This window comes from Stylophora pistillata, chromosome 8 (genome assembly GCF_964205215.1).
Source record: "Stylophora pistillata chromosome 8, jaStyPist1.2, whole genome shotgun sequence".
In the NCBI taxonomy this organism is placed as follows: Eukaryota; Metazoa; Cnidaria; class Anthozoa; order Scleractinia; family Pocilloporidae; genus Stylophora; species Stylophora pistillata.
The window spans coordinates 27,936,070-27,956,726 of NC_142526.1; the positions used below are offsets into that span (position 1 = coordinate 27,936,070).

At 41.0% G+C, this 20,657-nt stretch overlaps 1 protein-coding gene across 1 annotated transcript in view; it reads right to left on the reverse strand.

The window, feature by feature from the left end:
- Positions 1-20,657, reverse strand: part of LOC111322730 (cilia- and flagella-associated protein 47) — a 43,005-nt gene that overhangs the window by 9,924 nt on the left and 12,424 nt on the right. Inside the window, exons 22-53 of the mRNA XM_088730971.1 lie at positions 20,508-20,589; positions 20,242-20,333; positions 19,797-20,081; positions 19,356-19,566; positions 18,654-18,852; positions 18,118-18,336; positions 17,464-17,904; positions 17,059-17,352; positions 16,598-16,805; positions 15,902-16,097; positions 15,188-15,285; positions 14,888-15,004; positions 14,151-14,285; positions 13,948-14,049; positions 13,703-13,864; positions 12,978-13,177; positions 12,800-12,870; positions 10,273-10,656; positions 9,916-10,170; positions 9,428-9,657; positions 8,733-8,876; positions 8,527-8,645; positions 8,007-8,061; positions 7,751-7,917; positions 7,287-7,652; positions 7,083-7,190; positions 6,574-6,787; positions 3,671-3,848; positions 1,891-2,389; positions 847-993; positions 313-474; positions 1-89 (exon numbers count right to left, since the gene is read on the reverse strand). The exon at positions 1-89 is cut by the window's left edge and continues 80 nt beyond it. Coding sequence (XP_088587097.1) covers positions 1-89; positions 313-474; positions 847-993; positions 1,891-2,389; positions 3,671-3,848; positions 6,574-6,787; positions 7,083-7,190; positions 7,287-7,652; positions 7,751-7,917; positions 8,007-8,061; positions 8,527-8,645; positions 8,733-8,876; positions 9,428-9,657; positions 9,916-10,170; positions 10,273-10,656; positions 12,800-12,870; positions 12,978-13,177; positions 13,703-13,864; positions 13,948-14,049; positions 14,151-14,285; positions 14,888-15,004; positions 15,188-15,285; positions 15,902-16,097; positions 16,598-16,805; positions 17,059-17,352; positions 17,464-17,904; positions 18,118-18,336; positions 18,654-18,852; positions 19,356-19,566; positions 19,797-20,081; positions 20,242-20,333; positions 20,508-20,589 — 6,229 coding nt within the window. The remainder of the gene's footprint in view (positions 90-312; positions 475-846; positions 994-1,890; positions 2,390-3,670; positions 3,849-6,573; positions 6,788-7,082; positions 7,191-7,286; positions 7,653-7,750; positions 7,918-8,006; positions 8,062-8,526; positions 8,646-8,732; positions 8,877-9,427; positions 9,658-9,915; positions 10,171-10,272; positions 10,657-12,799; positions 12,871-12,977; positions 13,178-13,702; positions 13,865-13,947; positions 14,050-14,150; positions 14,286-14,887; positions 15,005-15,187; positions 15,286-15,901; positions 16,098-16,597; positions 16,806-17,058; positions 17,353-17,463; positions 17,905-18,117; positions 18,337-18,653; positions 18,853-19,355; positions 19,567-19,796; positions 20,082-20,241; positions 20,334-20,507; positions 20,590-20,657) is intronic.

A 20,657-nucleotide genomic window follows, 5' to 3' on the forward strand; every position in this document is an offset into this window, starting at 1 on the left:
CTGCAGGAGTTAGCTCACCGGATGTTGGGGTTACTGTGAACTCCAGGTCAGAATTAGGAGCAAAAAACGCTTCAAACGGAAGAGCGTGTCTAAAAGAGAGAACGAATATAAAGTCAAAGATGAACGAATTTAATATTTGTTTACACCTTTGCCTCGAATGAGTGTAAAGGAAAAGCAGAACACTAAGTGTATGCTTCCAAAATTGTCCGTATCTTGTTTTATTGAACTTCTAACTGATTTGTTCAAACTTGACTATATTTCTCTTCTGATGCAATTTAATAAATGAAATCTCTCGCTACTCGCTCCACTTACCTCATTTGACTCGTCATTCTAAAACCCACAACTGACTCCATGTTCAGTCCAACAGAGTCGATAGTAATCGTATCGTCTACTTCTGCTTCAGTGGCAAGCACTCTCAGTGGAAATCTCCAAACCCCACCGGAAGCTGCTGATATCATTAACTGCGTTTTGTGGCTGAAGACAAAAACAGCAACAACATAATAGCAAGCGATCTTAGTTACTCTACATCACAGTCACGGTCATAGCGACCGTGTCTTACATTAAAAAAAAAAACAAAAAACAAAAAAAAAAACAGTAATTTAAGGTAGAGGCAGAAGTTCTAACACCTCCTTAAAAAACAGGCTTGGTAAAACGAATATCTGAATATTTCAGTAAAAAAAAAATAAAAAAAATCAGAATATCTTTTTGGAGTGGTTAGTGGAAACTAGTAGGGGGCAAAGCCAACACAATCCCAAAACGGTGTAGCGTTCGTGTGTGATCAGGTCGCTACTCCATGGCAACGTGCATTTGATTTACTGATTCTGGTTACATTCATCGCCAACTTACCTAAATGGCTTGAATGGTGAGAATACAAAGTTGAACACAAGAATGACCACTCCTGACACTTGATTCTTGATTTTTCTTATTAGACTCACGCCCAGCGATCTTTCAAGACACGTCTGACATTCTGCATCTTCATAAATTAGTTCATACCTACCGGGATTTTACGATGATTTCTTTAAGCAATTAAACGTAAAACTTCACCACGTCATACTAGAGCTATTTTATTTCACCTACATTGGCCTTCCAGGCCGGAGTCTCTTTTGATTCATTGCTAGTTTTTTCCCTACCCCGACGGAACTCGCATAATTATTTTGCAAAGTGCAAAATGTACGCGAGAACTAAACGTCAAACCAACGAATGAGCCGTTATGGCGAATGGCTTCAGTAAAACAATAGGAAAGAGATATTGCCAGTCGGCTGGCGTTTCTATAAAAAGAACCAACAACTTTCTGAAAAGGACTGAAAAGGGAGAGGGTAGCAAAGCTAGTTAGGAATCGCGAAAAAATTATTTGAGTGGTCTTCTTTATGAGAATCTGATCATAAGTTTCACTCAGAGCTAATCATGGCTAAAAACCACAAGGTGTGTCCTATACTCTTACAAGAAAAAACAACTTTTCATTGCCGTTTCTTTTCAAGGTCATTATGTCTTGAGGAAAAAAGGCACCTATGGGACCATCAGTTTGAATGATACATTTTGACAGTTCGCTCAGGTTTTTCTAAAACCACAAAATTCCCCAGACGAAGACAAGACTGGCCATAATTATTAGTAGTATATACCCCATACATGAATAGTGCTTTCCGCGCGCGCTGATTGGCTAGATCGGAAATGATCAGGAAGTACTATTCATTTCCGAGCAGCCGAAAAGACGGAATAGCGCGTTAAGAGTTTAATTTCCGCCAATTTTTCAGTATATTGAAAGAAAAAAAAAATATATTTTTTGTATCTGTGTGGTATAGACCACAAAAATTATTAGCCTCGGTGTAGGTGAAAGTGCTGAATATTTATCGAACACTATTCACCTCCACTTCTGTGAATAATTATAATTACCTGAATTCCTCTGGCACATTCAAGTAGTCCACTCCATATTCCATTTCTCCGGGCAGGTGGCGCCCTAGTAAATTGATGGGAGTGATGCTAGGGTAACGCCCAAAGCCCGAACTGGCATTATTAGGGGCCACTCCGGTAAGCATTACTTCAAGTCTCTCTTCCACTCGGCTCCGAGCCTTACACTCGATACACGGGGCTTGGGACTCTTTGATTGGACATGACTCAGGGATACCCCGGACAGGAAATATCCAGTGAAGATCATTCACCATACGCGTGCTCATCAAGCTTGGATAGTTCCCATTCCAATTGTCTTCAGTATCTCTGTGTATGGTCACAGTTACTGTAGCCTCGTATAGCTGCATGGTGTCCGGCGCAAAGGATATTGGGATATCCAGGATAGCTCCTGGCTCTAAGATTATCCCTTTAGCTCGTTTAAGCAGAAGACAGAACACTGAGTCTTTGGGTTGAGTGTCAATACGCAGGCTTGTAAACAACGAGCCTAAACACGAGAAATCGGGTTGGGATTAAGGAAAGGGTAGGTACTGAAAAATTCATATCTGTAATAGCGTGCAACCTATCATGTACTATAATAATATGGGTTATTGACTAAGCGTGGGGCACGATGGCTGGATATTGGCCGAGTTTTTTTTTTTTTTTTTATACGTTTTTATGGTCCGAGACAAAGTTGAGGTCCACAGAAACACGAAAAAAGAACGAGGTTAATACCCAGCTATCTTCAACGAACAAGTTTGATCAATAAAGGATTTAATATATAGCCAATAAGTTTTGGATACAATAGGAATCTAAAATGACTTGTTCATTATGAGAGCCGGAAAAGAAATCGAACACTGTTTGTAGCCCAATAAACCCATTGTCGAAAAATTAAAACTTTGTTAGTCCGCCTTATGTAATTTTTTCCTTGCGCGGGATCAAGGCGGGGGATCCCGAGTGGACAAGATTGGCCCATCTAGCCCGCTTGGATTCGTTTCAAATTGCCAACGCGCGCTGCCGGCTGTATATTAATAAATAATAACGATAAATAATAGTCATAATATACAATAAAACCTGTATTAAGCGGTCATCCAAAGGGAATGGCGAGGTGACCACTTAATACGTGTTGACCGCTTAATACAGGTTCCACAGAATAGGGATTTTATCAAAAACGATAAGAGACGCCACTTAATGCCATATTTGATCCCTCAATATACAAAAACTCGCTTTAAAATACAACTAACGTTGGTTTTGGGAGAAGAACATAAATTAAAAGCTACTTGAAAGATTTTCTTAGTTGTATTTGTTTTAAATGACCATTCAATACAGATGGAAAACAACACAAACAGGCCATTAGGACTTTTGAATAAAGGCTGATAGTTTCGAAAGAAACTGTTTGGGGCTGCGTCGGTGGGAGTAACGAAATAATTTGGATATATCAACAAAGTTGAAATGGTAAATTGGCCACCGTAACGATTACAAAAGCTGACGTTTCGAGCGTTAGCTCTTCGTCGCAAAAAGCGACCACGACCGCTTAAAAGAGGTGAAAATTACAGTGATTAAGGAAAACAAATTCGCCGACTTTGACAACCCACCGGTGCCGCTAAATACAGGTTCGACTGTGATAATGGTGATAATGGTTGTTAAAATGAAATAATCCGTTCAAAACTGTAATTTAGAATCAGGGAGGGCTCAATTTCAAGTCCAATTATGACGAGGGTTCCCAATATGACTTGCTTCTCTTAATAACCAGAACCAGATACACATGTTGTTTACAGACTAAACCTACCACTCCGTGACAGCAGCCGCTCCTTCATTATGACGTCCACGATGACTTGACGTTCCGTGGGGTTTTTAAACGGAATAATAACAGACGAGTTGCCTCCAAGTTGTGAGTAGATGTTGATTGGATCCACAGGTCCTGGCATCATTCCAGTACCAGAGGCCAGAAAAACCCATCTGCCAAGCTTAAAAAAAAAAAAGAAAGTAATTCCACCATTAAAATGTATACTGTATACTACTGTACTGTACTACTGTACTGTACTAATATACTGTACTGTCCTAATGTACTGTACTACTGTACTGTACTACTATACTGTACTACTATACTGTACTACTGCAGTACTGTACTGTATCATACTGGGTACCCAATTCCAACTACGGCTCTAGCAAACTGATGGCTAAGAAAAAAGTAATTAAAATGCGTCGCTTTCCAGAGGCGGGACTCAACGCCTTTGGGAGATGGGTTAGCGCACATAGTTGGTTTGCACACGCGCGCGCAGTTGACTCCTTACCGGTGGATAGTCTGACATCGTCGTTTTCTGATGTCCTCTGTAACGCAATCAACATCTACTTCCCGGCCAAGAGTGTCAAAATACATCTGACTGACAAACCCTGGATGTCTGCCGAAATCAAATCATTAATCCTGGAGCGACAGTGTGCATATCATTCTAGGTCTAAAGATAGATGGCGACTCCTCAGGAATAAGGTGCGCATGGCAATCTGTAAGCGCAAGAGGGAATTCTTCGCCCGTAAGGTAATGAGTCTCAAAACCTCAGACCCTGGTAGCTGGTGGAGCCTGATGAGCAAGCTTGCTGGCAAATCTTCTACCGATTCTGAGTTAAACTATCCTGACGAACATGGCAACATTATCTCGGGTAAAACCCTTGCCACTCGTCTGAATAGTTATTTCATATCTGTTACATCTGACATCCAACCACTCGATACCGCCGCCCTTCCTGTCTTCTTACATCGCTGGACCAACCACCAACTATTACCACTTCAGCTGTATGCCGTAAGCTACTTAGTCTAAGTACCTGCAAAGCCTCAGGGCCAGATGGCATTCCTGCGCGCCTCTTCAAAGAATTCGCACCCGAGCTTGCTGAACCAGTAACTACGATCATCAATTGCTCAGTGTCATCTGACGTGTTTCCAGAACGGTGGAAGGACTCTCATCTAACACCCGTCCCAAAGGTCAAACCAGTCACAGGTGACGGAGACTTGAGACCTATCGCCTTGACTCCAGTGCTTTGTAAGGTGCTTGAGGATTTCTTTGTGGAGTGGCTGATAGACGACGTTAAACATCATATTGATCCCTAACAGTTCGGCAGCCTTAAAGGTACTTCCACAACCTACTGCCTATTGGACATGCTGCACAGCTGGCTGTCGTCCCTTGACTGCCCTGGCAAGTTCCTCCGTGTGTGCTTTTTAGACTTTAGCAAAGCATTTGATCATATTGACCAAACCATCTTGGTGACCAAGCTAATCCATCTAGGTGTTAGAGGATGGTTGATCAGTTCAATGCTTTCAATAAGATTTGAAATAGGTGGCTACCTCGGTACAACACCCGCCGGAAAGAGACTTGATTGAGACTTAGCGTGGTGACTGTGACTTGAGCGCGGTGAAATATACCGGGCGATTCACAACAGAATACCCGCCGGAGCTCCGGCGGGTGCCGGGTCTTATTGAAAGCACTGTCAGTTGGATTTGCAGCTTCCTCAGTGGCCGCCGTCAGGCCGTTAAGCTCTTCGACTTCATCTCAGAGTGGATGCCCGTACATGCCGGTGTCCCCCAGGGCACCAAATTGGGTCCAATCCTTTTTCTGATGATGATTAATGACCTGGCTACTCACTTCCCCCTCCGCTCGAGCCACTGGAAGTACATCGATGATGTTACAATATCCGAGGTTACCAGTTTGGGGGAGGCGTCATCTCTACAGAACGAGATCGACTGCATTTCGCAATGGGCCCAGCAGAACAACATGAATCTTAACCCTAAAAAATACAAGATCACAACCATTTGTCCACTCAAAACTAAGCCTGGGCCTCCAATGCTCTCCATCAATAATTTACATCTAGAGGCTGTTTCATCCTACAAAGTACTCGGCCTGACCCTGAGTGATACCCTGAAGTGGAATGACAACACCAACGTCATCGTTTCCAAGGCGTCCAAGCGATTGCACATTCTCAGGGTCTTGAAGCGCGCTGGGGTCCCTCCAGTGGATTTTGTCACCATCTATTGCGCTCTGGTTCGCTCTTTTCTAGAATGCTGTTTTGTTGTCTGGGCTACCAGCCTTCCTCGCTTCCTCATTGACCAACTAGAAGCTATCCAGAGGAGGGCTCTGCGAATCGTATATCCTGACCTATACTATCAGCAGGCTCTTGTGCAAGCTAACATTTTACCAGCTTAGAGGATAGACGCGCCCACCTGTGTCTCAAATTGTGGCACAATATCAAAAATAATCCGGCCTGCTAGCTGCACCGTCTCCTCCTTCCCGTGCGATCCGAGTACCACTCTTACTATCTTAGAAACAGTAGCAGTTCAAGCCGTTTTCAGTATAGAACAAAACGCTTTGGTTCTAGTTTTTTCCCAGCAATGGCGAAAATCAACTAGTCTCATGAGTTTGGTTATCTTTTTTACAGCACTTTATCTAAATCTGAATTGTAAATAATCTATAAATACCCTGTAATCCCAGTCCCTTTGAAACAAATGTAATTTTATTTCTTGTTGTAACTTATGTGAGCACATTGTAATTCATAGTTTTTATGCTACCATGTGTATTTTAATAAACCATTATTATTACTATTATTAATATTATTATTATTATTATTATCATCATCTTTGAAATGATTATCCTTTCCCAAAGCTTGAGATACCACAAATCGCTAAAATGTATTCAAGGAAATAAACTACCTGAGAGCAATGGAAGGAAATCTCCGCAGAGTGTAGTTGTCCGATAGCCGATGGAGTAAATTTAAGCGGTATTTCAAGCAAGCCACTTGCACCCAACAATATCTGTTTTGTGTCATCCATATCCAGACTGAAGTTAGCTGCGTTTGAGCTGTAAGGTGTGAGGACTAGAGATTCGTCTGTTGGATTCTGGAGGCGAATCATCTGATAAGTGGACCTGAAATAAATTAATTATGGAGCAATTCACTGAGGGTCACATATTCGAGTAGGCGCTACTTTATAACATTGGCAGATGGCGATCAGGTTTTTGATGACAATTGTTACAAAAAATCTCTAGTGAGTATAACGCTGCGCAAAATTGTGTCGCACAATCTGAAAATATATTCACAAGAGGTGATATGACCTGAAGACATAATTATACCAGAAAAAGTAGCCCTGACAGTGTTTATCACATCAATACAAGACGAGCAGTCTACCAGTTACGTATTCCTTTTAAACTGTTTGTAACTTACTTGCCAATCTCGCAATGAATTGAGGGAAGGTGTAACGGTAGAGGAGTGGTTGCCTTGAGCATAAGATCGTACCAAAACTCTCCTACTGCTTCATGTTGGAAGATTACACTGAAAACAGAAGCAAAAACAAAGTATGTTATGTAATAAGTATCACAAGTACGCCCTGTTAAGCAAACTAATAGTGAGAGATAGTTCATTCGTTACCTGCCGGTATATTCGCCAATCACAGTTGGGGCAAACGTCACTTGATATTTGACTTGCTGTCGGGGGTGCAAGACAATTGTGGGCTCACCAGACAAAGCCACGCCGTCAACGAGTACGTCCATAACAATTCTATCTCGAGTGGGATTAGTCACTGCTATTTCAACTGCAACTGCTGAATGTGCTGCGCATGTCACTTCTAGAGTTCTCTCGGGCTGAGGTCCCGAGGCTTGAATTTCCACAGTGTACCACAAGCGGTAGGGTCGTAGTTTAGGATCATCCACAAGCCCCTGAGATAAGAGTTCCTCAACGTCATCGTTAGGAGCCCTAGAATTCATAAAGCCATCATGTTCCTCGTCATCTCTCACTCTGAAGCAAAAAAAAAAACATTAGGCAGTCGCATCGTGATTAGAATAAAGCATACGTAATAAAGGCGAGGCTTGGAATTGATTTTCTCGTCTTGGTACCTTGTGGTATCATTGCTTCCAGAACACTCTCCAGATGACACAAAGGAAACGATTCCACTGAATGTGCCTCGTTTCCAAGGTGAGACCGTGATCACGTGTTCTGCAGTCTTGCCTGGAAGGACTGTGACTGCTGATGGGCCACTAACAATATCGAGATCAGTCTTGACCTGAAAATACAACAAGAAATGAATGAAGTTTCAATCTGATGGCTGAGACCTCGTTACAAAATGGAATTGAATTAAATATGTATACTTACCTGAAATATGAGTTTATTTTTCGTCACATTTGGCACTTGCAAGGTATAGGTTGCACTAAAGTAAAGGACAAATGGAAACATCAAGGGATTTCCGAGGCTCAGATTAATGGTGAAATGGGGCGAGCAAGGGAGAAGCGGGAGGAAAAAATAGAGCAAGGATGTTTACAGGCAAACAATTAAGCAATTAGTCACTTGAATTCCAAGGAAAACACACAGCCAGTAACAACTGCACACAAAAATAAATACAAATAGGCTTGAAAAGTTTTAGTTTAAATCCAGTTCCAATGATTGATAAAAAAAGCTTTTGATACGTATGATGCACGATCCTCGCAGTAGAGAGCGCCATTTATGCAATAGCGAAAATCAGACCTGAAAAAAATCAGGCCTGTACGGGATTCGAACCACTGACCTCTGCGATACTAGTGCAGCGCTCTACCAATTGAGCTAACTTTTAAGCAGGTTAACTTGAGAGAGAGCTTTTGAGCCGCTAATGACATAAGTGAAGACAAGGAATACTGACCTCTGTTTAGCAGGACACTCTATCAAGATGTGATCCAGCGGATGCGGCTTTTGTCCTGTTCCCATCAGCCTGTAGACCTGCTCTGTGCCGTCTAAAGTGTTCGTCAACACAAGCTTTCCCTATGAGACAACAAGTGTTTAAAGATATCATAGATACATTTCCGTAACAGTTCTGAGCGCTGTTGGTCGAACTTTTTGTTCAGTTACCTCAACATGTCCTTCGTAACAGGGTTTAAACATCAAGGGGTAGCTGGTGGTGAGCCGAGATTTTGCTACCATGACAGGCGGTCCATAGAATCCCTCTCCCTCCAGGCTTGCCGCCAGCTGCCAGTCCTGATTACTTTGGTTCACCTGTAAATTCAAATTCAGGTTAACTTGACGACGCTGCAGTTAAAAGAACCATAATTATTAAGGCTTACTATCATCTTTTACGAATCAATTAAACATTATTCCAAGCTTTCAATCAAACCTCCTCTAGTATTAACTTTGGATTTTACCGGAAAACCAGTGAGAAGAAAAATTCTAGTAAACCTATCGTGAAGTATTCAGAGAGTTTATGGTAAGTGTCACCATTTGTTCACCCAGCGACTTTTGGTCTCACAAGATTAAGATTTTTTATTTCAAACTATATCATAGTATTCGTCTGGTGCTTCATTCATGTTAAGAATTCACAACATCCTGTATTTTATTACCATTTCAGCCAAAAAAGTACGGCATCAATTACTTTCAGTTTATTCTGAGAGAGATTTTCATGGGTACAAACCTCTCTTGTTTCCTTTGTTCCACATGGAAAATTTCTGCCAATTTCTATTTGTGATCCAGAATCCAGGTATTTCTCCACAATTTATGAAAGTGCTCTACTTCCAATTAACAGACATCAGTGTTTTAACAATACGACTTACCACAGGTATGTCCTGAGTAACTGATTGATGTGTTGGTGATGTGAACTCCAGCTCAAGAGCTGAGCCCACGGGAGTCACTGTACATTCCAGTTGATATACTCTCATATCATGCGCTGATTTAAGAACAATTCGACAAGGGTAGTGCCCAGGTCCATTAGGTTGAAAACTCACTGGTACTGAGACTGTATTCCTCAAGGGTCCAGACTTAAGTGTGCCAGACGTCAACTCGGCTGAAATGAGATTAAACGTGAAACTCAATAAAAAAAGTTCTGTAAAGCTCTCTATTTCCAAAAGGAAATTTTGTTCAAAGCAACTAGTAACGTTAAAATAGTCTATCCAGACAGAAGCAGCATATCAAGGGTAAAATGTTTCAACAAGATTTTTCCATAAAATTTCAGAGCAATCAAAATTGAAAAAGAAAAGAAAATTCATCTTTCACTCTAAAAAGAAGCCAAACCAATAACAGGGCACGCATTTTAATAACTCACCACTCTTTTGGTCGATACTCGCCGGTATGATAACCTTGGAAGGAGCCTGGAAGTACTTGGAGCTCAGCTCTGTGTGAAACTCAGTGATTTCTCTTTCAAGCGCCTTCTTCATTTTTGAATCCCCAGGATGCAAGAATTTGTCGCCTCCCAGGCCTAACGCGGCCACACTTGCTGTTACGGAACAGCTGGTTAAGGTGCCTGTCAACATTCGGCGCTGAAACTCCTGTTCTGACATACGCTGCTGAGCGGCAATTGCTGAGATTCACCAAACAAACGAAAACTCAAATTTCACAAACTCACAAAAGACAAGAAAAAAGTCTAAATATCAGTTAACCTGATCAAATCCAGACAACTCACCTAAAGCATTTTCTCTTGTCTCATTAACAAGTGGGATGTATAAGTCCTCTGTAAAAGACTCGTCATTATCACATTTCCAGTACACCACCCTCTCGTCCCCACCGAATGCCCCCCTGCCAGTCCTGGCTGCCGCAGCGCTGCTGATCCGAACACTGTGTGGGGAAGCGACCACTGGCACGGGGGAGGGCAGCGGAGGAGTGGCAATCGCCTCAATGCAGTAGAGAAACTCGCCAATCTTCTCATTGATAAAGAGGATTGAGCACTGCCTAAAACCAACATCAAAAGGTAAGAAGTGGATTTCTGCTGTAGCGCTGCAGTTAGCCTCAAGGTGAATGTTTTTGATGGGTGACCAGAAAGCACTCAGTGTAGGAAGAGATGGAGGGGCTGTTGAATACAACAAAACACGGTTAGAATGATAACGAAACAGCTGAACAACACAGTAGACTATGGCTGGTTAGATCAATGATAAAAAAGCAAACCAGACTTATTTAGAACACTCTACTCATTCGTTTTCTTTACAAATTCCGAGCGTTAATATTGTGTCTAACATTTTGTCGAAAATTGACGAAAAGAAAGCCACTGGTCTTGATATAATTCCGAGTAAATTATTGAAAATGGCTGCTTATATCATCGCACCCTCTCTCACCTCAATCTTCTCTAAGTCTATCCTCACGGGGATATATCCAAATGATTGGAAAACGGACAAAGTGACTCCTCTTTTCAAAAAGGGTATTAAACCGGATCCTAACAACTATAGACCAATATCTGCAATCCCTATAATTTCCAAAGTTTTTGAAAGAATTGTTTACAATCAACTTTTTCGTTATTTAGATGATAACAAATTGCTATTGGGTTGCCAATCAGGGTTCCGTTCTCTACATAGTACGCTTACGGCTTCGCTTGAGGCAACAAATTCTTGGTCGGTAAATATCGACAATGGTCTCTTAAACGGCGTTGTCTTTATTGACCTTACTAAGGCATTCGACACCATTGATCATGAAATAATCTTGCGCAAGATGTCATACTTTGGTGTCGATCTGGCAGCTATTAAGTGGTTCTCGTCGTACTTGAGTGGCCGAACTCAGAGGTGTAGTGTCGGTGGCAAACTATCATCTGCCCGTACCCTCAGTTGCGGCGTGCCGCAAGGTAGCATATTGGGTCCTTTGCTATTTTTAATATACATTAATGATCTTCCCAACTCCCTGCGGGGCGCCGCACCAAGAGTGTTTGCCGATGATACCAATCTTACGATATCTGCTAAGACATTAACAGAGCTTGAGCTAGCTCTAACCCCTAAATTGAATAACCTCAGCCGTTGGCTGAAAGCTAACAAGCTCAGTCTAAATGTTGCTAAAACAGAGTTAATGATTATTGGATAAAGAAAAAGACTATCTGCCCAATGTAACGACTTAGAAATCAGAATTGATGACTAAATTATCAAGAGAGTCGACAAGACCAAATCTTTGGGTCTTACTATAGATTCTCTTGGGGTAGCCACGTTGAAGAGATTTGCAAGAAAGTCTCTTCAGCTATAGGCGCCCTAAAACGTGTACGGCCCTTTATATCCAAAGAAACTGCAATTCAAATTTAGAACGCTTTGATTATGCCTCATTTTGATTACTGCAGCCCCGTCTGGGACTGTTTAAGTGGCTACTTAAGCGATAAGCTCCAAAAATTACAGAATCGAGCAGCCAGAATTATTACTAAATTACCCTTTGATACGAGCTGAAACCACCTTCTCTCCACCCTCGATTGGGAGAGGCTATCTCTTCGACGAGAGAAACAAAAAGCCCTAGTGATGTATAAAATTATAAACAACCTTGCTCCCGAATATCTACAAAGTCTTTTCTCTCAGCGTCACTCTGTGTACGACATAAGAAACTCTGAGGGAAGGCTAGCCTTGTCCAAACCAAACACCAATTATTTGAAACGAAGCTTCTCTTACAGCGGGGCCATGTTATGGAATAAATTGCCCAAAAACTTAAAAAATGCTTCATCCATTCACCATTTTAGGCGAAATCTTAACGTAGTCGATATATAGGATTCCCACACGGCAATCATGTAAAGCAGTTGATTAATCTTAGTTTTTATTATGTAACTGATGATTTTCCGTGTTAAATAAAGATTTACATACATACGTACAGAAATACGGAAATACAGTCACTCTAAATTACCTCACCGTACAACCACTGGCTTTAGAAAGAGCTATCATATATTAACCACACGGTAAGTGTTACTGATACCAGATAACTCAGGTATAAACAAAATTTAGTTTACATATAATTCAAATAAGGAGTTAATTTTTTTTTGCATAGATCATGATGGAATCCGTTTTTTCACTATGAACCCTTTCTCGTATCCGACAACGGCCTATTAGGAGACGTCCGTCATCGACTCATGATCAAGATCCCGAGCCATGTAATTTAAGATCCCGGCTAGTTGAAGACAGATCGACACCCAGCTTAGCCAGGGTACTGCCGTCATGGAGATCTCTATTACGCTGATAGAGTGGAGCCGACAGACTCACCTGTGACTGCCTCCATCTTATGTTGTTCTATTTTGGGTGCAAACTCTCTTCTAGGCGACTTGATCATTTGCCTATGAACAACAAAAATACTCTCCGTTTCTTTGTATATCAACCCAATCGAACGTAACAGTTTTTAATTCCTGCGAGTTAAAGAAATAACGTCTAAACCTCTACATACCCATGATCAGTCCTTGACCCAACCTTCTTCAGTTTCTTACTAGACTTTGAGGCCTTCACTTTTGGCGGCGATGTCCCTGGGAACGAATTCCGAGCTTCTACCAGCACAATGCGAAACTCTCCGGATGACGGAAATGGGTTGGTGACGTCAAAGTTCACCATCTGAAGTTGGTAGCACGGTGACTCGCTTGTAATTGTTGCCTTCAACGAAAATGTTTAAACAAACAAATCACTAATAATAATATTAATAATAACAAGGAGATTGGTTTGAACTAAAGGCTAAAAACTGATGGTGTGGAATGATCGTCCAGGTGAGAGTGTTCCAGAAAAGTAGAGTTCTTAGTTGTGTTGAAGAGTTAACTGAGGAGGTGTTTATCCGTTGAGTCCTGTAGGTTTGGTTCGTGTAAACCGATTGATTAGTTTTTGGCCGTTAAGTAGCAAGCTGTAATTATAAAATACCGTAAGTCGGTCGTGATTGGTCAATTTCAATCCGTCAGTTAAGTACGGTTGTTCCGTTGGGTTCATTTGTTCGGTTCATGTCGTGTATAAGTCGTGTGAATTGGACCAATAATGTTCTGGAAAACAGTTTATTTCAAGGCTATCCTCCGGCCCGGACGATTACACCACACAAAATGTAGTTTAACCGTACACATATACTAAATTTTTTCACAAAAGTCACAATATTAACTACACAGCGATAGGCAGTCAGATGTGAGGTGTCCTTACCACAGGCACAATGTTATTGATACAGGTTTCCAAAGTAAACACCAATGTATTACCACATGGACTTCCCTCCCGTTTTCCAACTAGAACCAACGTTGCATCACACGGTCTGAGAAAACGGCTCTTGAACTCAACTGGCATCTGCAGCTGGCCTTTAGGTGAAACCTAGCAAAGGCCGGAAATACAGTCACTCTAAATTACCTCACCGTACAACATAATCTGACATAATCAATGTTATCATCACTCACCTGAATTGTGTCTCCCATTGGTAACCGAAAGTCAGCCGCGTCCTTCCCCACCAAAAGAGCCTGATACACGAGGGGTTTGGTGCTTGGATTTTGAAGTCGAACCTATTGTAAGAAATAACTGGTTGGCTGAGCCTCTCAACTGATAGCTTAAATTAAAGCGAGGTTTATATCCATGTCTAGAACTAATGGAAACAAAGCCTTACATGTTTTGTTATTATATCATGCAGAGATCCTTCAAAGGTGACCGTGGCGCGTGGCAAGTAATGAGGTAACCGCTGGTATAGATGAATGCACAACAGGACAACTGCGACAGGGTTCGGCTCCGTTAGATCTGTTGGCTGCAATAACGGCAAAAATAAACAACCAAAGTAAATCAGTGGTTATGTTAGATCTGTTGGCTGCAATAACGGCAAAAATAAACAACCAAAGTAAATCAGTGGTTATGTTAGATCTGTTGGCTGGAATAACGGCAAAAATAAACAACCAAAGTAAATCAGTGGTTATGTTAGATCTACGTATATGAGAACGATCCTTCGCATATACGTCTCATAACCGCAGTTCACACATATGTTTCATATGTTTGTTGTTGTATGTTAGATCTGTTGGCTGCAATAACGGCAAAAATAAACAACCAAAGTAAATCAGTGGTTATGTTTATTATATGATGCATAGCGTTGGTAAAGAATGCACGCGGTGAATGAAAAGTTAGTTGGTTAACTACCTGAAAACATAAAGAAATCCCATAAAAACCATTTAAAAGAGGCTTTGCGGAAAAGTGTCTGAAAATGTCCGTGAAATGTGTTTTCCAGTTAACAATAATGAGCTCGTTTGGACCGAGAAAATTACATAAAATAAAATCTAAAAAAAAATCACTCCCGCGCTCTGTTTGGTGGTTTTGTAATGTGAAATAAAATAGCCTGTGAAGTCATTAATATCTAACCTGAATATCATAGTCCAAACCAATGTGCCTGAGAGCCTCGACAACCTTGATCACATTATGAAGGCACTGTTCCGCCTTGCTGGGCCGGGTGTACATGGAATGAAGATGGGTTGAAATCTGCAAACACGAGTCATAAACTCAGAGACAGAGGAACCCTCCTTTTTACTAACATACATCAGCTATGATCCTGGCTCGTCGCCGCTGTTATGTTATCGCAACCGAAAAATGTTGTGAAGGGTTGAGAATAAAACAAAATTACCCGTAGAGATTAAAATACATAATACAGGAACAAAGTCTTACCACAAATGGCACATGAGCGCTCACGAGAGCTGCTAAAACCAGTCCATCCATGAAATCGACATCAAAATTCACAATCCACCGGCACGGAGGACTGGATCCTACAAGGGCAGAGGAAATTCTAACGTCATGTGACAAGTAATACTCACAGCAAAAGTGGTCTGAAAAATCATTACAAAACGATACTCAACCCTCACTGAACCCACTGATGAGCGAAACAGACTTAGGGTTTGACATAGGGTTTAGACAACACGACTTAGTTTTCTGGTATTTAGATAAAACTAACTGATAAAAGCCACCATATCGGCGAACAGGTGAATGTCTAACAGAACAGGACCCAAACACAACGAATATAAGAAATTCATATATCTGAACTGCGGCTATAGAAACGTACTTGTGCACGATCCTCGCAGTAAAGAGCACTATTTAAGCAATAGTGAAAATCAAACCTGAAAAAATTCAGGCCTGTACGGATTCGAACCACTGACCTCTGCGATACTAGTGCAGCGCTCTACCAATTGAGCTAACAAGCCAATGCAACTGGGTGCAGGTCATCAAATTAATTCGATATAAACCTTTAAGATGATGAATCAAACACAACGAATATATGAATCCCGTACAGGCTTGAATTTTTTTCAGGTCTGATTTTCACTATTGCTCAAATAGTGCTCTTTACTGCGTGGATCGTGCACAAATACGTTTAAGAACAGGACTCACCACCAATAGCAACAGGCCAACTGGTGTTTCTCTGGACATTGTAATGATGGTTGATCCACGCTAACAAGATTCGCTCTCCCACACTATAAACATTGCTAGTCAGTGGATCAGGATTCACTTCAGGAAGTGGAATGACCTTGTTGGGAAACTGAAGCTTCCTGAACTGATGCGGGGTGATGCGACTCAGAATTAACACCTAAAGTGAAATATGACAGGGTAAGTGACAAGTCTGGGAAACACTTCAACGAAAAAACTCTTAACAAAAGAAGTTACAAGACTGAAGTAATTTTCTCTTTAAACACAACGAATATATGAAATTCACATATCTGAACTGCGGTTATAGAAACGTACTTGTGCACGATCCTCGCAGTAAAGGGCACTATTCAAGCAATAGTGAAAATCAGACCTGAAAAAATTCAGGCCTGTCCGCAGTTCAGATATATGAGTTTCATATATTCGTTGTGTTTGATTTATCATCTTACGGGTTTATGTCGGACTAATTTGATGACCTGCTCCCAGTTGGCTTGTTAGCTCAATTGGTAGAACGCTGCACTAGTATCGCAGAGGTCAGTGGTTTGAATCCCGTACAGGTCTGAATTTTTTCGGGTCTGATTTTCACTATTGCTTAAATAGTGCTCTTTATTGCGAGGATCGTGCACAAATACAATTCTCTCTTTATCAAACAGACGATATTACCTTGACGAGTTGTGACAGGATATAAGTCCATGCCTGGGTCGAACAAGTCTCAAACCGAGCTACTTCTAACTTGTTTATCCCTCTTTCTCTGCCGGAATCTTCTTTATCCATTCCTTTCAGTTTTCTTTGGATTTTGTGCCAGCGGATATAGTCAGTGGTATCTAACAAGTCTTCTGGTTTGACATGAGCCACCATTGCACCCTGCGTCCTACATGAAAGCCAGACACGCAATTAGCAAAGAAACTATCCTCAGTTTCATGTAACTATAATAACACCCTGGCGACAATACACAATACACCAAGAGACGGTTTATAATATCTCGAATACACACAACAGGTTGGACAATAAGCAGACGGCTTTAATTGAATAAAAACAGATGTACATTGTAAGAGGTCCTAAGAGATATTCTCCCCCTTTCGTTCCCCGAAAAACACATAAGAAAGAAGTGATGTGATGAGTACCTCAAAAACGTAAGAAGTGTGCTGTACATCCAGTGAATTTGCCGCACACGATCAACTGGACACGTTGGAAGGGTAGATGCCAGTGGAATTCCTGGGATAGGGCGACCGCACATATGACTGATCAGATCAAATGCTGACCTCAGCTCTATTTTGGAATTATTATCCCAGTTTGAAGTCCTTGCAGCCCCTGTGCCACCAACCTGAGGATCACTTGTATCCTGGAGGGCTGATCGCAGGGTCTGAGGTATTGCTATTGGGTAAGGCCCACCAGACCAGCCCTGTCCTGAGAAGTATCTGGAAAACATAAATGTATGTTGGAATGAAATATCAAGTTTTGCCATATATACACAGATGCAAAGTAGGTAATTTAAGCTCTTTATGCGGTACCGTTAGAGTTTTTCTCACCTCTGTATTGCACCAACAACTTTTCTCATGAACTTTCTCTCATCACTCTCAGCCCCAGGCCCCAAGACGAAGGTCCCATTTGTTTCAGACCCATCAGACAGCCCTCGAACAGGGCCCCCTGGTTGGGATTCCCCATGATGAGGCGTTGACGGGTAAGTTGATGAAGTGGCTTCATTACTTGACTCGAGATACGTTGACGTGCTGATACCAAAGCTAGTACTTGTTGCACTTGTTGAGGCTACTGTGGGCGTACGATTGGGGGTTATGCACGGCATGAACACAGGTTCCCCAGGTGGGTAGTCTTGGGTGTCTGTTTGTTTATCTTTAATGGATAATGCCTTTTGTTCACAGACGATATGAAAGTCAGTTTGGTGAGCGGCCAGGAAGGGATAACACGAGAACAAACAGTTATCAGCAGTGGCGGTCACAGGAAGTTCATAGCTAAAATGAAGAAAAATCAGATGAAAATTCTTTACGTCAATACAAACGTATGTAAGACGAGAATCAATAATTTATGGTTTTTACTGGTAAAAAAATCCTTTTGTACTTTGTCGTGCTAAGGTCAGCTTAATCAGATTTGGATAATCTAGTAGCTGGGTAATTTCCTTAGAAAACTAAGGACTCAAACTTAGCTTCTTCAATTTATGGTCATACTTTTCCTTTCCATCTGTGAAGACGATGGCTGTGTTGCATGTAACAGGGCTGGGGGACTGGAATGTCACAGTACATGGGATCACACAAGCTTGATTGTTGTCATCGTTAGTACAGCAGGGCTGGATTGACTGTCCACCAGGAAATGTTATTTCCAGTACCGATTGTAAGCTTCCATCCTCCAATTCTACTTGTGGGATTTCACAGTCTAAAACTGAAGCTCTGAAATGACAAATGTAATATTTACTGAAATCACGAGCATGTGTGTACGTAATCTACAAGTATCTAACAGGTAGGTAAAATGTTTCTAATTGAATACGTAACAACTAATACAAAGCCAAATGAACACGAAAAAAATGGTCTGAGTAACAGCAATGATGATAACGTTTACGAAGTGGAATAACACTTGACGATAAGCAAACTATAACTAGTGGCCAGGACTGGTGGAACAGTAACGAGTAGATTACAAGAAAGAGAAGTTGTATCAGCAAGATAGAAAACAAATTCCATAAGAATCGTGTTTGTTCCATACACTGTACCTTCTGTATCCCCTTGCAGTAATGTTGAAGTTAACAGAGACTTTTGTATTAAGAGGAACAGGCATCAACCTAATACTCTCAGGATCAAAAGCGAGGCTTGGAGCCAGCAGTTCTCCTCTGAGAGTCAATGTCCGATAAGGTATGTCTCTACTGCCATTTAATATTACAGGAACATGTGCCACAAATAATCCTGGACTTTCTGTGGAGATTCAAAACATAACATAACATTTGTTCAGGAAGCTACAACGCAAATGTAAAAAATACATCCTGAAAAGGGAAAATCGTGTGGTTAGCCCTGTATAAAAACAATTTCCCTAAAAAGAAGTTACATGACAGATGATACCTCTTAGTAATCTTAGAAGGATTCCTCGACAGCTAAATTTTCCATCAACCATTTCAAAAACAATTTCCATCAGAATTGTTTGCACTTTCTTTTGTATGGAAATGCTTAAGTATCAATATTTCACATTCCAAGAGGAAGTGAAAGTCAAAGTATGACCCAAAGGCATTTATTAAATTTATCAACATAAGTGGTATCATCTATATTGATACAATGTACAAGTCACCTGTCAAATCTAGAAGAAGGCACTATCATCACAAAGGCAGCCACAAATGTATCTTTGTTAGCTTATGGACCGAGATGATAGCAACAACATCAGAATTGATCTCAACTTATGAAAAAACATCACAAGGCTTGCTTACGTGGAGTGAACAGAACTCCTAACTGAAATGTCTCTCCACTTTCCAAAGTAATATCAGGAATAAAGCTTTTCTTTCCTGCTGAAGATGGCGTGAAAGGTGACCCTGTTCTGTGAAGAAATTTAAAGGTTCCATCCTCCAAGAAGGGTCCTGCAGCTTTAGTGTGTAAAGTCCATGACAAGGGTTTGTCACTGTTGTTCACAAACAAACAGCCCTGGTAATCAGAAACACATTGTTCATTAAAAATTTGACAAGAAAACATAAAAACCAAATGCTAAACCTGGAAACTATATCTTGATGACCACTGTTATCATTATCATTATCACAACTATATTAACATCATTATTGTCATTAGGATTATTATTTAATCATAAATTGTATTAATGATGTATTTTTTAGTCTGATAACAAAACTTCAGTTTGTGTTATTCAATCCACAACTCACCTGAGCACGTCCTGCCCCAGATTCAATACCAAGGTCAAAGTAACCAGATGGAAGATGAAACTCCAAAACAGAGTGTGAGAGCTGAAGTGGGGGACGCAGAGCTGTTGCCACCACACGTCGACTGGGAGTGGCCACCCCAGCTAGGGATGGTAAAGGAGTTACGAGGTCAGATATGGTCCAGTTCATATGTGAGGGAGCAGGTGTAGGGGGAAAGGTTGAAGGTGCTGGGGTGGGAGCAACAGCGTGATTGATGCTGACGGGGATAACAAAATCATAAGATGCTACCTGAAAAAGAAAAAAAAAGGAAAAAGATAACTACCATTATCAACTCAAATATTAATCTTGATGATTGATTCAAAAAGTTGTGCAAAGAAATAAAAAAAATTATAGCAGAAAACTCCCCATAATTCAAAACATTAGGTATTTACTAAGTAAATATTTGCACCTCCGAAGGCTGGAATTCTAGAGCACATTCCAAGACTTTTTGACCTTTTAATGAGACATGATAAACACCATTGCCATCATCCACTGGATCATCTGTGAAAATCATGAACAACAACTGTTACAATAAAATAAAAAATAACAATTCTACTGAACGTTAGTGATGGCAAGTCAGAGATACCAATCATCTAATAAAAACATAAAAAAAAATCAGTTTGATGAATTGCAGGCAAGTCAGAACCATCAAATGTATAGAAGGTAGATACATACCTTCAATTTCATTGTCTAGAAACTTGAGTGAAAAGTCCAGGAACCTACTCAGGTCAAATACCATGTCTGCTTGGGTGCGAGTCTGAACATTAAAAAGACTCTCGTTACCACAATATGTGACTTAAGCTATAGCAAACATATATTTTTCAA